The 18,409-nt window shown below is 34.9% G+C and overlaps 1 protein-coding gene across 1 annotated transcript; it reads left to right on the plus strand.

Moving 5' to 3' along the window:
• The first annotated feature begins 10,428 nt into the window (after nucleotides 1–10,428).
• On the plus strand, nucleotides 10,429–17,906 carry LOC117686352 (uncharacterized). Its single transcript, XM_066072500.1, has 4 exons — nucleotides 10,429–10,908; nucleotides 12,871–13,091; nucleotides 13,455–17,352; nucleotides 17,889–17,906. The coding sequence occupies exons 1-4, from the start codon at nucleotides 10,429–10,431 to the stop codon at nucleotides 17,904–17,906; spliced, it is 4,617 nt and encodes a 1,538-aa protein (XP_065928572.1).
• The last annotated feature ends 503 nt before the right edge of the window (nucleotides 17,907–18,409 follow it).

An 18,409-nucleotide genomic window follows, 5' to 3' on the forward strand; every position in this document is an offset into this window, starting at 1 on the left:
ACCCCCAGGAATTAGAAATGCCAAAATATCTTGAAAACGGTTGGGATCCCCACCCCTTTACCATATATATTCTTGTTCTTTGTGATAAGGGGCATCAAATGGTATGTAGGTCATGGGCTCCAGGGGTAGTCCTGACCCCCTCAAACAGGAAGTGCCCAAATATTTTGAAAACGGTTGAGATTCCCACCCCTAAACCATATATATTATTGTTCTTTGTGTTAAGGGGCATCAAATGGTATGTTGGTCATAGGCCTCGGGGGTAGTCCTGACCCCCCTTAAACAGGAAGTGCCCAAATATTTTGAAAAAGGTTGAGATCCCCACCCCTAAACCATATATATTCTTAGTCCTAGTGTTAAGAGGCATCAAATGGTATCTAGGTCGTGGGCCCGGGGGTAGTCCTGACACCTGTTGAACAGACAATTTCCAAATATCTTGAAAACATTTGAGATCCGCACCCTTAAACCATGTTTATTCTTGTTCCTTTGGTCATGTCGGTTCACGTGATATACAGTGAATGACTCCTTTGGAACCTCATAAAGTTTCTCAAATGAAAATATTTAAGTATTACTCTTTTTGAGGCGCATCGCTATCAGCGATATAACCTCATTGCTGTCAGCTCACTTCTCTCGGCTTATATACAAGCGGCGTCATAGAACTCAAGTATCAATGTGCCAATAAATATATAGTGCCGTTCTGATTGTTACGTATTTTCAACCAGGAACATATTTTCGGTATTCGTTTTAAAAATATCAACAAATCATTACAACAGATATCTCCTTTACACATTGAAAAACATCAACATCAATGAAAGAACAAACAAAGATTAATACACAGATGAGATAGACAGGCAATCCCTGCAATGCGATATACGTACGATGGGGACAGAGGACCAGTCTACCGATGTGATAATTTGCATAAGAACAGTTGTACGAACTGTTCTTATGCAAATTATCTCATGGGTTGACTGGTCCTCTGTCCCTATCGTATGTATATCGCATTTAAAATTTAAAAGCGGCGACGTTAATTGTTCGAATATCGGAGGTTAAAAAAGTAATAATTTCGTATATAAAATATTTATATTAAAATGAGAGTAAGTGGCTGTCTTCCTATAGCTAGGAACAGATTTCATATTTTATCACTTAATAAAACGAATAAGACGATGTCAGACTGAATGAGGAAAAGCACCCCACCTTCCCCATGTAGAATGGCGATATTTAACAACTTGTACTGATGTTTTAGCTATCTTCAATGCGATGCGCCCTTCAGGCCTTTGATTTTCTGTAAAGTTTGACCCATGTTGGTGCTCCCTACCCCCAATGATGGCTTGTTTGTTTGGGAGACTTTACAATTGCCCTGATTATAATTACATCTTGTTCATTAAATGAATTTTTAAAATGTATCCAAGTCATGCTTATCTAGATTTTGGGACTAGCAAAGATATTGAAATGAAATTTAGAGGCAAGTAAATTGACATAAACTTCTATACCAATAAGTTCCTTAGAAAATTATTATGAAATGAGGAGATTGGCAATCACCACACCATTTTCTCCATGGAAAATCACAGTTCAGAAATTATTCCATATTTGGCCGTATTAAATACACTAGTCTATAAAATGCACACATGCATAAATAACATTTCAACTTATTTTAACTTATTTTAAGAGTACTTTGATTATGATAAGTAATTTGTGATGTTGACTTGGAGGTCTTAATCATGCTACATCTATTAATAGCGTCTGTAATGGTGGATTAAATGGAGACGATAAATACAAATGCAGCTGATTTGGGAAAAACTAAACAGTTAAAATTGATGTTACATTGCCATTTTATAATTGTTTTTAAATGACTCGACACCCCAACTTCTACTTTTCATGACAATACATCAACATACCAATTTTAGCACATTGTGAAAAAGTTTATATCGCTAATTTTTAGCACACCTGAGCTGAAAGCTCAAGTGAGCTATTCTGATCACATTTTGTCTGTCGTCCGTCTGTCTGTCTGTCCGTCTGTAAACTTTTCACATTTTGAAATTCTTCTCTAAAACCAGTTAACCAAATTCAACCAAATTAGGCTCAAAGCATTCTTCTGGAAAGATGAATATTAATTGCAGAAATGAAAGAAAAATTTTCATTGAAAGCGGAGAAAACCTCAAAACTGTAGTAAAAAAAAAGGGGGGGGGTGCATTTTAAAAAATCTTCTTCTCAAGAACTACTGAGGCAAATTCAACGTGATTTAGCATGAATAATCCTTATGGGAAGGAAAATATAAATTGCAAAAATTATGGGTTAATTCTGTTTCAAAACTGAGTTATTACGAAAATAATAAGAAAGAAAAGGCATGTTTCAAGCAATTTATAGCATCCATGAGTCTTGGTAAAATGGGTAGGCATGACCAGGCCAGGGAAAAACAAAAGATTGATAGTTATTAATCTGCCAATCTCATTAAAATTTCAAAATATTTACTGACCAGTATATTTGTACTTGCTGTAAATATTGCTGCAAAATAATGCATAATTGGAATTGACAATTGCCAATCTGCCCCGGCTTTTATTTTGCCCCGGCCCGGGTTTGCTTACCCATTTTACCAAGACTCGTATTCCATAATTAAAAAAAAAACAAAAAAAAACTGAACTTTATTTATTTTACAACGATTGATAAACAAGTTCTACAACTTATATTAATATCTCTCGTTGGCACGGATGTTAGCGCGAGGTGGTCATTGGTGTGGGACGAAGCCGGAGTACCCGGAGAGAACCCACGTGTCCAAGCGGGCGACCGCCATACCCTATCACATACTACCTCTGTCGATCACGGGGATCGAACTCGGGTCGCAGCAGTGAAAAGCGAGTGCATTGTCCACTACGCTACCTGGACACCTTGCATTCCATAATTCTAAAACGAGGTTCTTTGTTTAAAGCAGCCATGACACTTTCTGATAAACGGGTCGATCTGACAATGATGAATTTGTTTGTTGTGCAACAGTTCATGTATGAAGGGAATCTTTGAAACATGCAAAATACATTGGTGCCGATTTTATGAAGTAAATTGAGGCTAAATATTTCAATGCGTTGACAGTTTTCACATATGACCGTGGTGTTAGCTTGTTGTGATTTTCGTTTCGTTTTCATTTATGCTTTGCGTTAACCTGGGAACTGTCGCTTGTATTTCCTGATTTTTACGTATCAAATCAAACAGAGACTTCGGTAAATCAAACAGTTTACTGTTTACCTGCGCAAATTAAGCAATATCTGATGTTTTAAGAAAGAACTAAAATGCAATTTAATCAGGCTATCGGTAATTCGGTATCATCTTTTGCGTAATGGTAGAATAATGCAATATGTTTTGTTGAGATGCTCAGCGTTTTCTCGAGTTTATTCAGTTTAAATAGAGTTTAATATCGCTGACGGAAATATGTAGGTATATACATGTATATGATTCATTTTGAAAAATAAATTGTGTTTTTTATTTGTTATAGTGCATGTTTCTTGTGTTTAATTGTTTACAATTTCTATTTACTTACCATATTTGAGTGTTAAGCTTCGAATTATAAGCAAGATACAGAGATTTGCTCACAATTCCAGTCTTCATGACAATTTTTTTTCAGCACATGCCCTTCGGGCATGTAAACTCATCATTTTATCCCAGCCCATTCAAATTTTTACATGCCCAACTCAAAATTCTTATATTGACCGGTACATGTTTGGTGCAACCAAAATAAATAAATAGCTAAAGATGTACGTCTGTATATACATGTAACTACTCTCTGGAGCCCCCTCTTTATACAGGGAAAAATGTGAAGTGTGAGTAAATAAAAACAACATCGTTAAAACAGTTTCCATAGTTTTTGAATAAAAATGAAAATAATGGGTGGGCCAAAGTAAATTTGAGTGATGTGCCTGTCAATACGGTAACATTGATTTTTATAGCTCTTTAACATGTCACATGGCAACATTTTTCATTCCAGTGTATTCATCAATCAAGTGTGAGTAAAGTTATAAAAGTCACGAGTTTACACGAGGTAAACAACATTCATTTAATTATAATGGAGTAGACAAATTAATAGTTGAATATTTTTAATTTGACAAATTGAGTGCATTGAGGTGCAATTTTCTTCTTCATATGTAGGATTTTTTTTAATAAAATACAATAGCTATTATATTTTTAAAAAAATACAATAAATAGTAAGTAGTTGAGGAAAAAAATGTACCTTTATGCTCTCATATATTTTGATCGCTTTATTAAGTGGAGGAGGGGGGCAGAACGAAAATACAGGGAATTAGAAGTTATATATAACAGTGTACCCCTACCAAATATTTAGTTCTATATCTTGCATAGGATTTTCTTATTTTGTGTAAAAACTGTATTTCATGAAGGTACAATGTCAAAGATTACGTGTATGCAAAAATAAGTGTAAAATTCGAATACTTTACAATATTTATTTTTCTGTTATTTTACCGAGGGCCATATGGCACAGTATTTTTGAACACCCATTGTTGCTCAGGTGAGCTGTTTTATATATCTGTGGCGCAGTGGGTATTGCATATTGCATACCAACCTGCAGGTCCCGAGTTCAAATACTGCAGGGACTTTTATTTTCATGAACAGGGGTAAAATGTTAAAAGGTAGATTTTTTCCCCAAAATTTGAATTGTTTCAGTCATTTTCAAGTCGATCGCATGCTAGAAATCCATATCTTTAAGTAATGTAGAAGAACAAAATATTATTTTAGTTTATCGCTTACATTTTAATTGCAGACTATGATTGATGGAGAAAAAAAATTGATATGTTAATTTATTTGTTATCAGGTACAGTTTCCAAAATAAATGTAAGTGATAAAGGTACCTAGTGACTTTTTTGCCATAAATAAACATGATAATGCAGTTGGTTTGGTCGAGCATTTTAGTTCGCACATGGATTGAATTTATTTGTAAACAACTATACCATAAGTAATCTTGTTTCAAACAGGAATTGAAATGAATAAAAGTATTATTTATTATTATAATCAAGGACACCAGGGGAAGGGGGGGGGGCACAATGGGGAATGAATTTTTACTTAGGAATATAAAGAGAAAGTGTTTAAAAATCTTCTTTTCAAAAACTAGTAGGCCAGAAAAGCTCAAATTTGAGTGGAAGGATCCACAGATAGAGTGGATTCAAGATTGTTTAATTCATGGTTCCCGAGGTAGGGTGGGGCTACAATGGGGGATGAATTTTTACATAAGAATATATAGAGAAAATCTTCTTCTCAAAAATTATTAGGCCAGAAAAGCTCAAATTGAAGTTGAAGCATCTTCAGATAATGTAAATTCAAGTTTGTTGCTTAAATCATGGTCACCAGGGAAAGGGCGAGGCCACAAGGGAGGATGACCTTTTACATAGGAATATACAGAGAAAACTTTAAACATATTCTGGGAATGTTTTCTGTCCAAAAACCAGTAACCTGTGTGAAAGCAGGGATAAAGGTGGGGGGGGGGGGGGGTTGTTATATAGGAATAGAGAAAAATCTTCTTACGGGTACAACAACAAAAGGGGCTTGGTATATACCATAAAAATCCATGGATTTTTAATTTTTTTAGCAAGATCTACTGTACTTGATTGTCAAGATAATTTGATTTTGATTTTATAATGCTAATTTGAATACTGATAAGGCTATTGTTGCTCAGGTGAGTGATGTGGCTCTGAGCCTCTTGTTGTACCAATAGAACCTCTTAATTTTTTTAATGACTTGACTGGATGAATTTAATTCTAAAATTCCAACAAATCTGCTTAAAAATTTATATTTCATTAATTTGTAGTATTTATCATATTAAAACCACAAATTACATTATCTCCATTTATAAAGCTTACATATTTGTGCCATAAAGAATTGCTATAATACTTAAGCAGTATTGTTTCAATATCTCTTTCGCTGTAAGATACTGCCTTTGAAACTTTGCCAATAAAATACAAAAAACAACATAACAATCTTTAAGACAAGAATTAAAAAAAACTTAAATAATGCCAAAAAGTTTGTAAAAAGTTGAAATCCAAAGCCCAAGTTAATCCCTTAAACAGAAATAGGCATGATAACTTAAAAATGTTATCGATGAATTTTAAAGGTGAATTTAGGGTATATAAATCAATTATTTTTACCTGGAATTGTTAACTTTATCATATGCAATGAAATAATAATCGACTATTTAAATTTCTTATTAAAATGTTAATGATACCTATCAGACATAGGGTGATCATTTTAACACTAAAATGTTTTCTTTGATGATTCATGCAGAATATGAATCTGGCGACATTGCAATATTGGATTATGTAATTTTTTTCTGCAAATGATCACTAACTTAATAACCAGCATGAATCATCAAAGAAAGCAATTTATTGTTTATATTTACATATTTGTTTTAAGAAATTAATAAATCGATTGTGAAAAGTAAGTAAAATTCACTACATTACTGATAATATACATCAGGACGTTAGCAAAAATAAACATATTTTGTGATGCATATATTGTATGAGAATCACTCAATGGAAGCCTGAGTATTGCCAGCTACCACATAATACAATAGATACCACAATATATTAATGTGATACCTCGTGTATTACAACATAGTAGTAAACTATAAATAAACTGGTATCTATATAGATTCAAGTTTCCTCAAATCATGACCACTAGGGGGTAGGGTGGGGACACATGGGGGGGGGGGGGTCAAACTCTTACATAGAGATATATATAGAGTAAATCTCTAGAAGTCTTTTTCTCTGAGAGCAGTATCCATAGGTAATGTTCATTCAAGATTTCTCAAATCATAATCCCCAATAGATTGGAAGGGTGAAACAATGTCGGGGAGGGGGGGGGGGGGTGTCAAATGTTTAGGGAAAAATCTTTATCTAAAACTCAATTTGCTTCAGCAGAGCCCGGCTAAAAAAGCATTTTAAATATTCACAAAAGCTGAAATGTTAAGATATGTATTTTTACTTTCATCCTAGCATTATGACTTATTGCTGATTCTTTAAGATATATAGAGTTTGCTGCCTGGACTATTATTTGGCCTTTGAACGGGTTCACATTTTGATGTAGGAAAAGGTAGTAATGAAAATTAACCTAATATCCAAGAGGAAATTATACAAGATATGATTGTATTATACTACATTGTCCAGATGGTCTGTATTATGACTTTATTAAGTTAATTTAATGATACCTATTGTTACTTAGGTGAGCAATATGGCCCATGGGCCTCTTGTTTATGACATTCCATTTTCACTTAAAATGTTTATATTGCTTCACATGAACATATAATCTGTTAATCAGTTAGAGCTCTGCGCTTCCTTGCAGATTTTAACACTTGTTTCAAGCTACCTACTGATTGACCATAAGAGAGAGGGAGAGGGTTTATATTTTCTGTCTGTCTGAAAGAGACAGAAGTGTGTTTAAGTGTCACTAATAGTGTTTGCCTTTTCAGTTCATAAATCCACAATGCAGTTAATGATGTTTGACCACCCTTATGTTTGGATAGTAATTGAAATAGTTTTAATAAGGACCAATTAAATTGGAAAATTTACAAGCTCCAAACACATTTCATTCAAATACTGAAGCAATGTTCCATCAAAGTTTGTTTATTGCGGATAATATTTTAAAGTATTTGATAAAATTAATTCAAATTTCATTTTTCAAAAAATCAGTAAAAACAAAATAATTATAATGGTTAAAGGCGCAAAGTCAAGATTTTACTCTTAAATCCTCCACACCCCTCCCCCCCCCCCCCAAAAAAAACCCCTCTTTACATAGATTTTTAAAAATTGAGCTTTCTATGTTGGTTTAGATTTGTATAATGAATAAGCACTAAAAATTCTAAAATATTATTTTATTAAGATTGAAATATGAAGTCTAAATTTTTTATATCATTCATAATGAAAATACCCCATTAATTCTAAAAGCAAATCGATTTGAAGAATTCATACAATATGTTCAAAAGAGGTTTACATTCACATTTTAATGAAAAAATAATTTAATAAACAAAGAAAATACTATTATAAACCGGGTTTTCCAACGGAAAAATCCGGTTATTAAAATGGTGAAAATGGCGGGCGGGCGGCTGCCAAATGGGTATCCTCATTGTACGGATAACTCCTCCTACAGTTCTCAAGATAGGAAGTTGTTCTTTTGCAGATCAATTGTACATATATAAGAGGTGTGCATATTGCTAGGAATTTGATTTCCGATAATTTATCGAAAAAATACCTGCTTTTGAACTTAGTCATTTTTTGGCAAAATATTGCATATAGGGTACCCTCATTGTACGGATAACTCCTCCTACAGTTTTCAAGATAGGAAGTTGTTCTTTTGCAGATCAATTGTACATATATCAGAGGTGTGCATATTGCTAGGAATTTGATTTCCGATAATTTATCGAAAAAATACCTGCTTTTGAACTTAGTCATTTTTTGGCAAAATATTGCATATAGGGTACCCTCATTGTACGGATAACTCCTCCTACAGTTTTCAAGATAGGAAGTTGTTCTTTTGTAGATCAATTGTACATACATGTATATCAGAGGTGTGCATATTGCTAGGATTTTGATATCCGATAAGTTATCGAAAAAATACCAGCTTTTGAACTTAGTCATTTTTTGGCAAAATATTGCATATAGGGAACCCTCATTGTACGGATAACTCCTCCTACAGTTCTCAAGATAGGAAGTTGTTCTTTTGCAGATCAATTGTACATATATCAGAGGTGTGCATATTGCTAGGATTTTGATTTCCGATAAATTATCAAAAAAATACCTGCTTTTGAACTTAGTTATTTTTTGGCAAAATATTGCATAAAGGGTACCCTCATTGTACGGATAACTCCTCCTACAGTTCTCAAGATAGGAAGTTGTTCTTTTGCAGATCAATTGTACATATATCAGAGGTGTGCATATTGCTAGGATTTTGATTTTCGATAATTTATGAAAAAAATACCAGCTTTTGAACTTAGTCATTTTTGGCAAAATATTGCATATAGGGTATCCTCATTGTACGGATAACTCCTCCTACAGTTCTCAAGATAGGAAGTTGAACTTAGTCATTTTTTGGCAAAATGTTGCATATACATGTAGGGTACTCCATTTCACTGGATAAGGGTTGACATGGATTATGGATACAGTTTACATAAAAGAAAACCCGGTTTGCTGTCACATTGACAGCTTTTCACTTGTTATTGATTTTCATGAAAAGAAAATTGATTAAAATTTTGCCATTAAATTACTATCAACAATATATAAAGAAGTTCATGGTAATCTCCCTTCATGATTTTTATGAATTAGTTAAAATGTAGAGCTTGCTATTGTTTTAATTTTGTAGATCCTTATTTGGACTATTTTTAATCGTTATCCAAACATAAGGCTTGCCATACCCCAGTAGCTGCTTTTATGGATTATTTTTAAAAACGACAATGATAAACTCAGTGACACATACACATCCTTTTGTGTTTTCCTCTTGAAAGATAAACATAAAATGCGGGTATATGTCTTTTAATTTCTCTCATTTGTGGTCAACCATAAGTTAGCTCTACTGATTTATAAAAACATGTTAGGTTAGATAATTAAAAAGTCTGCACAGAAGTATGAAACACAGAATAAATATCTAATCATATTCACAGTTGAATAATTATTTACATTTTAAGAAGGCTCAATGGTCAACATGAGCAATCAGATCTAAAAAAAAAAAATGAAAGACGTGAATTTTTTATTTATGAATTATTATTAAATAAAAAAAACACCATAAACTTTGACGATAAGATATGAGTATTTCTATATGAATATTTCATAATAAAGATGTTTTAAAAGAGACCAATACCGTATAAAAATGGTCACGACCATCCAGTCCTCTAAAGTGTAAGTGGCAAATCGTAAAAAATGGAGATATCAATTTTGTTTTATGAATTATATTATTAACAACACTAAAAGATTCAAAACTAAAAAAAGTAATTAGATTGATATTGTCGGCTGTAATCGATGACATTACAATTTCTAGTACTGTCGAATCATTTATATTCGTGGGGTTCAATGTTCGTGGGTAGCTCAACATTTTCCTGCTTCATGTGGACGCAATTTCGTTGGTAGTGGATCATTTTAATAAATATTAAACAAATGATTGTATACATGTTCATTGGGATGTAAATTCGTGGGGCAAGGGTTACAAATGTACCATTGGTCCCCACAAACGATGATGATTCCACAGTATTCGACTCGACTACAGATTATTGTCAATTCTACAGTATATTAAAATTGCTTTGACTACAGATTTTTGTCAACTAATTATAGTCAACTTACCGTTACAGTACATTATGATTAGTTAATACAATTATCTCATGCCTAAATTTTAATTAGAAAGAAAGTCAATAATGTAGAAGTTGTTTTGAAAACTTTAAATTTTAGGATATTTTTTCAGATGCCAAAGAGAAAAGCTGTTAACACTCGACAAAAGCGAGAAAGAAAAAGGGAGAGAATGAGACAGAAGAGACGCAAATCTGTTTATGAAGATGCCCAAGACGATCAGACCTTGACAAAGTCCTCTGTTCCTTGCGGGACAGAGGAGGAAGCTGAGGCAGCTTCTCCCGGTAATTTTCCGGGGCACGGTTCTATGGGGTTTCCGCCTAAAGAGGAAAAACCCCTGGCCAGGGTGCAGGCCTCGCCTCGAGTGAAAATGCATTCACCTGCCCCGAGGTTGCCATCTCCTCGGGGAAGTCGTCTGTTTGTCCACGAACAGGACAAGGCACCGTCCCCTGACTCCCTAGAAAGGGTTTGTGCTCCACCGAGGGCACCTGGACCGGACACCGTGCACGTGTCTGGACCAGCAGGTCAGGCGCAGCTGGAAACCTCTATGTATGGAGGGACCAGCAGGAAATCAAAAGATGAGGGCAACTTGAGGGTAAACAAAAAGGAAACTGAAAGGAAAACAAATAGAAATGAGAATGAAAACTATGAGAAAAATGTTATTTCAGATAAAGATATTGACCAAAACAAGAGAGAAAGAAAAACTGGTCAGTTATTGCAGAAATCATGTAAAACAGGTAACTATGAATCAACTTATTCAGTACAGGGGTCATTTCATCAAGCTAATCCATTGTTTGAAGACAATGCTGGAACTCAATGCGTTGCAAATTGTTTAGCAGGATTGGCCTTTCACAAATTTAAAAATGCAAAGAATTGGACTACACAAGATATGGATAGAGTGTTAATGACAGGGAATGAGTTGTATTCGTATTTGCAAAAGAGCTCATTAATTACTGAAAGATATTTGCTTGTGGAAGAATTACCAGAACTGTTTGAGTGTTTTAATCGATCGTACCAATTTCATGCAAAAGAATCACTCGCAAGTGTTGTTATGGCTGATGATGAATTGAACTATGCAGAATTTAATGCATTACCTCTAGATGAAGCTTTGCAGGTTGCTCTTGCGGATACTGATGGTTGCTTTGTTTGCTTTGGTGGTAACACCTTTTTAATAGGTAAAACAGAAAGTGGATTTTTTGCTTTTGATTCTCATTCAAGGTCATCTAATGGGATGTTAAGTATGTTTGGAAAAAGTACAAGGGTTTTACTTCAAAATGTAGGTGAAGTATATTCACACATACAAAATCTTGCTCTTTCAATGAGATATTCAAACAGCGTTGAATGTAATTTGACTGGTGTGTCCTGCAAAATGAACTCTATTGAACATGACAATATCAAGCTAGAGAACGGACACTATTCTGGTGAACAATTTGAAAGCCCTATGTTATTAGAAACAACGAGTGTTGAAACATATGATCAAAATGATGATGTTGTGTTCATTAGTCAAGAACAGTTTCAGTTCAGTTTTTCCCCATTGAATTTAGGCAGCAAACAACATCTTTGCCAAAAATTGAATGTCCCTTACATATCAAGCAGAGATTTAATTGATATCCAATGCTCCAGAACAAACATTACTACACCAAGGCTAGAAAAAGAAATCTTAGGAGATGGAAACTGCTTTTTTAGAGCTGTTTCATTCAGTCTAACAAACTCTGAGGGTTTTCACAATGTAATGCGCAGCGCTGTCTGTAAGCATATGATGGAAAACAAACAGTTATTTCAACCATTTGTAGATGATGAAGAATCTGTTGAAAGTCACATTTCTTCTACACAAATGACACAGGAAAGTACATGGGCTACTGAGGTTGAAATATTTGCTACAGCTCACTTACTGAACAGCGATATATACACATTCTCTGGAGGGAGATGGATAAGATTTGCAGTGAATGATGTAGAACCCGGTGACCAAAATAGAACAGGGGCACTTTACTTTAATCATCACCAACAAAACCATTATAATGTTGTGCTCTCGGTTAATGAAGAAGAGTTGAACTTGACCCAAATGCCAATACTTAAAAGTTCACTTGAGTATGAAAAGCGATATCGAAACCGGACACGAATGCAAAAAGTTAGACAACAATCGTCAGAAGTACAAAAAAATCATAGTTATGCAGAGGTACGGAAAATCTCTTTGAGAAAAAAGTACCAGAATGACATGAATTTTAGAGAAAAAAAACTCAAAATAGCTGCTCAAAGATATTTGGATGATGAAGAATTTCAAGAAAATATTAGAAAGGTTAGCAAACAAAAGTATCATTCTGAAATTGACTGCAATATCAAAACAAAAGAAAGAAGCAGGGAAAAAAGCAAAATCAAATATCAAAAAGATCCTAACCATAGACAAAGAGTGAAAACGAGAATGGTTAAGGCATATGCAACAGATCAAGAATATAAGAATGCTTCCAAAAAGAGAAGCACTGACAAATATAGAAATGATGAAGAACATAAACAAAAATTAAAAAACAGAAGCATTGAAAGGTATTCAACTGACAAACAGCACAGAGATGACGTCAAAAGGAAAAGTATTCAGAAATACGAATCAAACGCTGAACACAGAGAACGAGTCAAAACAAACAGTAAACTGAAGTACAAGTTAGATGAAGTGCACAGGATTCACGTCAATACTGCAAGTACATTGAAGTACAGGGAAAATGAAAACTTCCGGGAAACAAAACTTCATGCAGCAGCTATGAAGTATGAAGAAGATGATTTATTCAGGTCAAAAAGGAAGGCTTCAAGTAAAAATCGATACGATTCCAGTCCAACGACAAAAGCACAAATTAAAGAGAGAATAAAGAAACAGAGAAGTGTTCAACGAGCTAGATTGGAAAATCAGGAAGAAACTGTTAAAGTCTTTAAAGAAAAAGCTAAACAAGGGATAGATTATTCCTGCTGTTGCTGTGATCGGCTCTTATTTAAAAATCAAGTTCAAAAGTGTGAACGACACACATATACAAAAAACGAACAGACAGCAAATGTTGCAGAGGTTTGCATTCAAGAAAAGTATTGCCACCAATGTACAGAGACGTGTGAAGAAAATTGTATAAAATCCAATTTATGGATTTGTTTTACATGTCACAGGAAAATTTTGAGTGGAAATATTCCAGCAGAATCCGCAGCTAATAAAATGGCCCTTGAAGATATTCCGAAGGAATTTGAAGAACTTAACAGTCTTGAAAAACACTTAATTGCGATACACATTCCGTTTATGAAAATTATGGCTCTTCCACACGGAGGTCAACAAAATATTCATGGACCAGTTGTATGTGTTCCATCAGATCTGAAGAAAGTAACAAGTTTACCAATGAAACCTGAGGAAGACCTGTTACTAAGAGTGAAGTTAAAGAGAAAACTAAATTATAAAGGATTCATCGAATACCAGTTCGTTAATCCAAAACACGTATTCGAGGCATTGCAGTATTTGAAAAGAAACAATCAATGGTATGAAGATGTAGCAATAGATACAAGCTGGAATGGAACTGTCGAGAGTTGTCTTACAACTGCTGAAACTGAGGAACAGTTATTAAACGATGAACACCAGCAACTTGCGACAGATTCTTGTTTACAACCAGTTGATATTGGTCAGGTGGTTCTGGATCATTACTTTGATGATATTTATGATATTGCTCCAGGTGAAGGAAATAATCCGATTAGAATGTTGCAGGAACCAGGTAATGAGGCAAAAACATTTCCGTACCTCTTTCCTACTGGAAAATTTTCATGGAATGACAAAAGAGAAATACGAATTACACTGTCAAGATACTTCAACAATCGTCTTATGAATACTGATGATAGATTCGCAAAAGACAGCAGCTACATCTTTTTCTGCCAGTTTATGTCCGACTTAAATCAAGTTATAGAAAAAACACAAATATCAATCAGAAAATCTGTTAGGAGACTTGAATGTGACCAAAATATGACAGCTAATATGGTACAAAACCCCGAAATTCTATCAAAGCTAATGAGAAATGACGAGGCTTTAAGGTTTATGCAACCCATACGTGGAACGCCAGCATATTGGTCAGCCTCACAAAAAGATCTGTTTGCTATGCTTCGTCAGCTAGGAATCCCAACGTGGTTTTGCTCATTTTCTGCTGCAGAACATAGATGGAATGATGCAATTTCAACGATATTGAGACAGCAAAATGATCCAAGAGATCCAAGTATGTTGGACTGGAGTGAAAAAAATGAAGTTCTGAGAAGTAATCCTGTAACAGTTGCTAGAATGTTCGAGCATAGATTTCATGTTTTTCAAACAGAAGTGATATTTTCACCATCACAACCAATTGGAAATGTTAGTGATTATTTCCAGAGAGTCGAATTCCAGCAAAGAGGGTCACCCCACATGCATTGCTTATATTGGGTAGAAAATGCTCCAAACCTTGATGAAAACGGAGAGGAAGAAGTATGCACTTTCATCGACAAATATGTGAGTTGTGCAATACCATCTGACAATGAAGATGTAGAGCTCAAGGGTATTGTTTTGTCTGTACAACAACACAGCAAAAAACATTCCAAGTCGTGTAGAAAAAAGGGCACAGAATGTAGGTTTAATTTTCCTAGACCTCCATCTGAATATACATTCATCAATTCTCCTTATGAGGAAGACAACATCGAAAATGATACGGATACAATTCATTTAAAAGAGGAAGAGTCAAAGGCTAAACAAATCCTTTTACAAGTTTGGAATGAAATCCAAGATGATGCAAACGGATTGGAAAACACAGAACAGGTTTTCGAAAAGTTGGGATTGACACAAGCACAGTACATGGAAGCACACAAACGATTAGCAAAGAAAACGTCAGTTGTTTTGAAAAGAAACCCATCTGAATTATGGACCAATCAGTATAATCCGTGCCTTTTGAAATGCTGGGATGCTAATATGGACATTCAGTTTGTTTTGGATCCATTCAGTTGTATCGTCTACATTATTTCTTACATTTCAAAGTCTGAAAGAGAAATGGGAATGGTGTTAAGACAAACCAAAATAGAGGCAGAAGAAGGAAATGAAAGTGCCCGATCAACCTTAAAGAAAATTGGCTCTGCGTATTTAACTCACAGAGAAGTTAGTGCACAGGAAGCTGTTTATCGGGTATGTAACTTGAAAATGAAGGAATGTTCGAGAAAGGTTGTTTTTATACCAGTTGGGGAGAATCCAACGAGACTGACAAAACCATTGTCTCAAATCAAAAGAATACAAAAATCAAGAAAAACCGATGAAATTGAGGAAGACGACGATGAAGACATATGGATGACAAACATTGTAGACAGATATGAAAGTCGGCCAAATGAACCGTTGTTTCAAAACATGTGCCTGGCAGAATTTTGCTCAGAATTCAGAGTCCTTGCCAAATCACAGGTTCCAAAGACTAAAAATGAAAATGTGTTTGAACTGCAAAATTCAAAAGGATTTATTCAGAAGCGAACACGTGCTAAGCCGGCAATAGTACGATACCCAAGATTCGATGCTAAAAAAATGCCGGAAAAGTATTACCAGTGCCAATTACAACTGTTCTTGCCTTACTGGGGAATTAATCAACTAAAACCACCAGGCTATGATCAATATGAGGCATTTTACGAAAACGGGCACGTGCGAATATTAGGAAAACAGAAATTGCAATCTGTCAAATCCATTGTTGACACAAACAGAGCAAGGTATGCCCAAAATGAAGATGTAATCACAGAAGCACAAGAACACTTCGAACAGATAGGGGAGCCAGAAGATGCTTGGGCAAATCTTTGTCCAGAGACAGAAGTAATGAGACATGAATGCTCTAGAAATAGAAATGTTGATCTAGACTTAAATGCTACAGAAGAATTGCCAGACATGCAACCACAACATAATTCTGATGTTCTTTACAAGGTAAAGCAAAATACACAGTCAAGAGAACAGATAACGCATGTTCTACAAAATTTGAATGAGACTCAAATGAAAGTATTTTACTTGGTGAGAGATTGGTGTTTAAAGAAAACCTTCGGCGAAAAAGTTGAATCGCTGCACATTTTCATAACTGGCGGAGCAGGAACAGGCAAGAGTCACCTAATTAAAGCCATACATTATGAAGCATCACGCTTACTGGAAAAAAACTTGACAACTCCAGATAGTGTTTCAGTTCTTCTTACAGCTTTCACAGGAACAGCTGCATTTAACATCGGAGGAAATACTATTCACCATTTGTTTTCACTGCCAAAACATATGCCATTGCCATATGAACCATTGAGAGAACAGAGTCTCAGTGAAATGCAAGTTCAACTTTCAGATCTTCAAATTCTGGTCATTGATGAAATTTCAATGGTGTATAAAAGATTATTATACTATATTCATGAAAGACTAGTTCAAATTAAGAAATGCAAGGAACCATTTGGGGGAGTGTCAGTAATTGCCGTTGGAGATTTCTATCAGCTTCCGCCTGTGAAACAGCGCAAAGATGAACGTCTCTATAAGGATAGTGCTCTTTATCCTTTCGATTTTTGGCTAGACCTTTTCAAAGTAGTAGAATTGACAGATATTATGAGGCAACGACAAGACATTCCATTTGCAGAGGCACTGAATACACTTCGAACAAGAGAAATAAATCAACCATTAGAAGAGCAAACTAACGCTATCTTAAACGAATGTGTACGAGAGGGCCCAGACGATGTCCTTCATGTCTATGCAACAAATGATGAGGTTAATGCTTATAACTTGACAATGCTTAGAAAAAAATGTGACGACTTTGTTGAGATTGACGCTCAAGACTCCACAAAAGATAGAACTACAGGAAAACTGATCGTAAGAGATAAGCCATTGACAAGCTCTAAAACAGACAGTCTTCCAAGCACATTGTTATTAGGACTCGGTGCAAGAGTGATGCTCACAAGAAACTGCAACGTAGATGATGGCCTTGTAAATGGAGTTATGGGAATTGTATCAACATTTGTCTACGGTCAGAGACATGCACAAAACACAGTTGCTGCAATAGGAGTAACCTTTGATAATGTAAATGTCGGGAAGAAACATGGAAAAGGAAATAAAAATGGAAATATCGTTTTAATTGAAAGGATTCATGAGGATATTATGTCCCAGAAAACAAAAAATGTTGTTCGGCATCAGTTTCCGTTACGATTGTCATGGGCCTGTACAGCGCACAAAGTGCAAGGATTGACAGTTGATAAAGTAGTAGTTAATTTAGACCGGACATTTTCACCCGGACAAGGTTATGTTGCGTTGAGCAGGGTTACGTCTAAACAAGGATTATTCATTGAATCAAATAAACCTGAAATGGTACAGAAAAGAATTTATGCTGATCCAGAAGTCAATGCAGCTCTCGAGAAAATGCCGACATTAACACTCCCAAAAGCTGAAACATCAGATAATGACTTAAAGATTTATCTTCACAATATTCAAAGCCTTAGCAAACATTTCAGTGATCTTCAGATGGATTTTCGATGTAAAAATGCAGACATAATCTGCCTAACGGAGACTTGGCTGAGATCTGGACAAAACATGAATGATTTTGAAATAAATGGTTTCAGATTTCACCAAACGAATAGAGCGGATTCATATGATTGCACAAATGCACAAGTTTCTCAATTGCATGCCTCAAAAGGTGGTGGTGTGGGTGTTTACATAAAAGAAGCAACTTGTAATAAAATAGTTAGTTCACTTCCTGTGAAAAATATTGAAGGAATCTGTGTAAAATGTATGCCAGAAGATATTGTCGTTGTCACTGTATATCGCCCCAACTCCTTGGATGTTACAAAGTTTTTGATGCAACTCGAAAAGGTGATTACATATTACAAATCTCAGAGTAAATTCTTTGCATATCTTGGAGACTTCAATGAAGACGCATCTTCTGCAGGCCCTATTCAGACTTTTATGATTAAACATGGTTGTAGGCAAATCGTAAATTTCAAAACAACAGAAGGAGCTACTATTTTAGACCATGTTTATTTGTCAAATTCTTTAATGGCAAAAGTCGAAAGAGTATCAACTTACTACAGTTACCACGATGCGTTAATTTTGACCATCACACCAAGCAAATAGATATTTGCGG

The sequence above is a fragment of the Magallana gigas genome, chromosome 9 (assembly GCF_963853765.1).
Source record: "Magallana gigas chromosome 9, xbMagGiga1.1, whole genome shotgun sequence".
Taxonomy (NCBI): Eukaryota; Metazoa; Mollusca; class Bivalvia; order Ostreida; family Ostreidae; genus Magallana; species Magallana gigas.